Consider the following 1,455-nt stretch of genomic DNA (forward strand, 5'->3'; position numbering starts at 1 on the left):
GACATTGGGACCCCATTATAGGGGAGGTACAGACATTGGGACCCCATTATAGGGGTACGGACATTGGGACCCCATTATAGGGGGGGGTACGGACATTGGGACCCCATTACAGGGGTACGGACATTGGGACCCCATTATAGGGGTACGGACATTGGGACCCCATTATAGGGGTACAGCCATTGGGACCCCATTATAGGGGGGGGTACGGACATTGGGACCCCATTATAGGGGGAGGTATGGACATTGGGACCCCATTATAGGGGGGGTACGGACATTGGGACCCCATTATAGGGGGGGTACGGACATTGGGACCCCATACAGCCATTGGGACCCTATTACAGGGGGGGTACAGACATTGGGACCCAATTACGGGGGGGGTACGGACATTGGGACCCCTTTACAGGGGGGTACGGACATTGGGACCCCATTATAGGGGTACAGATATTGGGACCCCATACAGCCATTGGGACCCCATTACAGGGGTACAGCCATTGGGATCCCATTACGGGGGTACAGACATTGAGACCCCATCCCAGGGGGGTTTTGCAGCCATTGGGACCCCATTACAGGGGGGTACAGCCATTGGGACCCCATTACGGGGGGGTACAGCCATTGGGACCCCATTACAGGGGTACAGCCATTGAGACTCCATACAGCCATTGGGACCCTGTTACAGGGTGGGGTACAGCCATTGGGATCCCATCCTGTGGGGGGTACAGACATTGGGACCCCATACAGACATTGGGACCCCATTACAGGGGGATACAGCCATTGGGACCCCATCCCGGGGTGGTACAGCCATTGGGACCCCATCCCAGGGGGGTACAGACATTGGGACCCCATTACAGGGGGGTTACAGCCATTGGGACCCCATACAGCCATTGGGACCCCATTACGGAGGTACAGACATTGGGACCCCATTACAGGGGGGGTTACAGCCATTGGGACCCCATTATGGGGGGGTACAACCTTCTCCTTCCCACAGGTCAATCAGATCCAGAAGACGGTCATGGAGCCATTGAAGAAGTGAGTTCTGGCACAGTGGGGTTCATTGTGACTCATTAGGGTCACGTTATAGGGTCACATTATAGGGCACATTATAGGGCACATTATAGGGCACATTATAGGGCACATTATAGGGCAGGGCTTTAAGGTGATGGGTCCATCCCTATTGCACTCCCAGCTCCATTGGGACTGCTATGGGGTCTATGGGGTGTGCAGTGTTACCCTATGGGGTGGGCTATGGGGTCTGTGGGGTGTGCAGTGTTATACAATGGGGTCTATGGGGTCTATGGGGTCTGTGTGCTGTGCAGTGTTACACTATGGGGTGGGCTATGGGGTCTGGGGTTTGTGCAGTGTTACCCTATGGGGTCTATGGGGTCTGTGGGGTGTGCAGTGTTACACTATGGGGTGGGCTATGGGGTCTATGGGGTGTGCAGTGTTACCCTATGGGGT

The 1,455-nt window shown here is 55.6% G+C and overlaps 1 protein-coding gene across 1 annotated transcript in view; it reads left to right on the top strand.

Moving 5' to 3' along the window:
- Positions 1-1,455, top strand: part of BIN3 (bridging integrator 3) — a 28,210-nt gene that overhangs the window by 18,876 nt on the left and 7,879 nt on the right. The window contains exon 5 of the mRNA XM_032448855.1: positions 525-1,026. Coding sequence (XP_032304746.1) covers positions 525-1,026 — 502 coding nt within the window. The remainder of the gene's footprint in view (positions 1-524; positions 1,027-1,455) is intronic.

This window comes from Coturnix japonica, chromosome 22 (assembly GCF_001577835.2).
Source record: "Coturnix japonica isolate 7356 chromosome 22, Coturnix japonica 2.1, whole genome shotgun sequence".
NCBI lineage: Eukaryota > Metazoa > Chordata > Aves > Galliformes > Phasianidae > Coturnix > Coturnix japonica.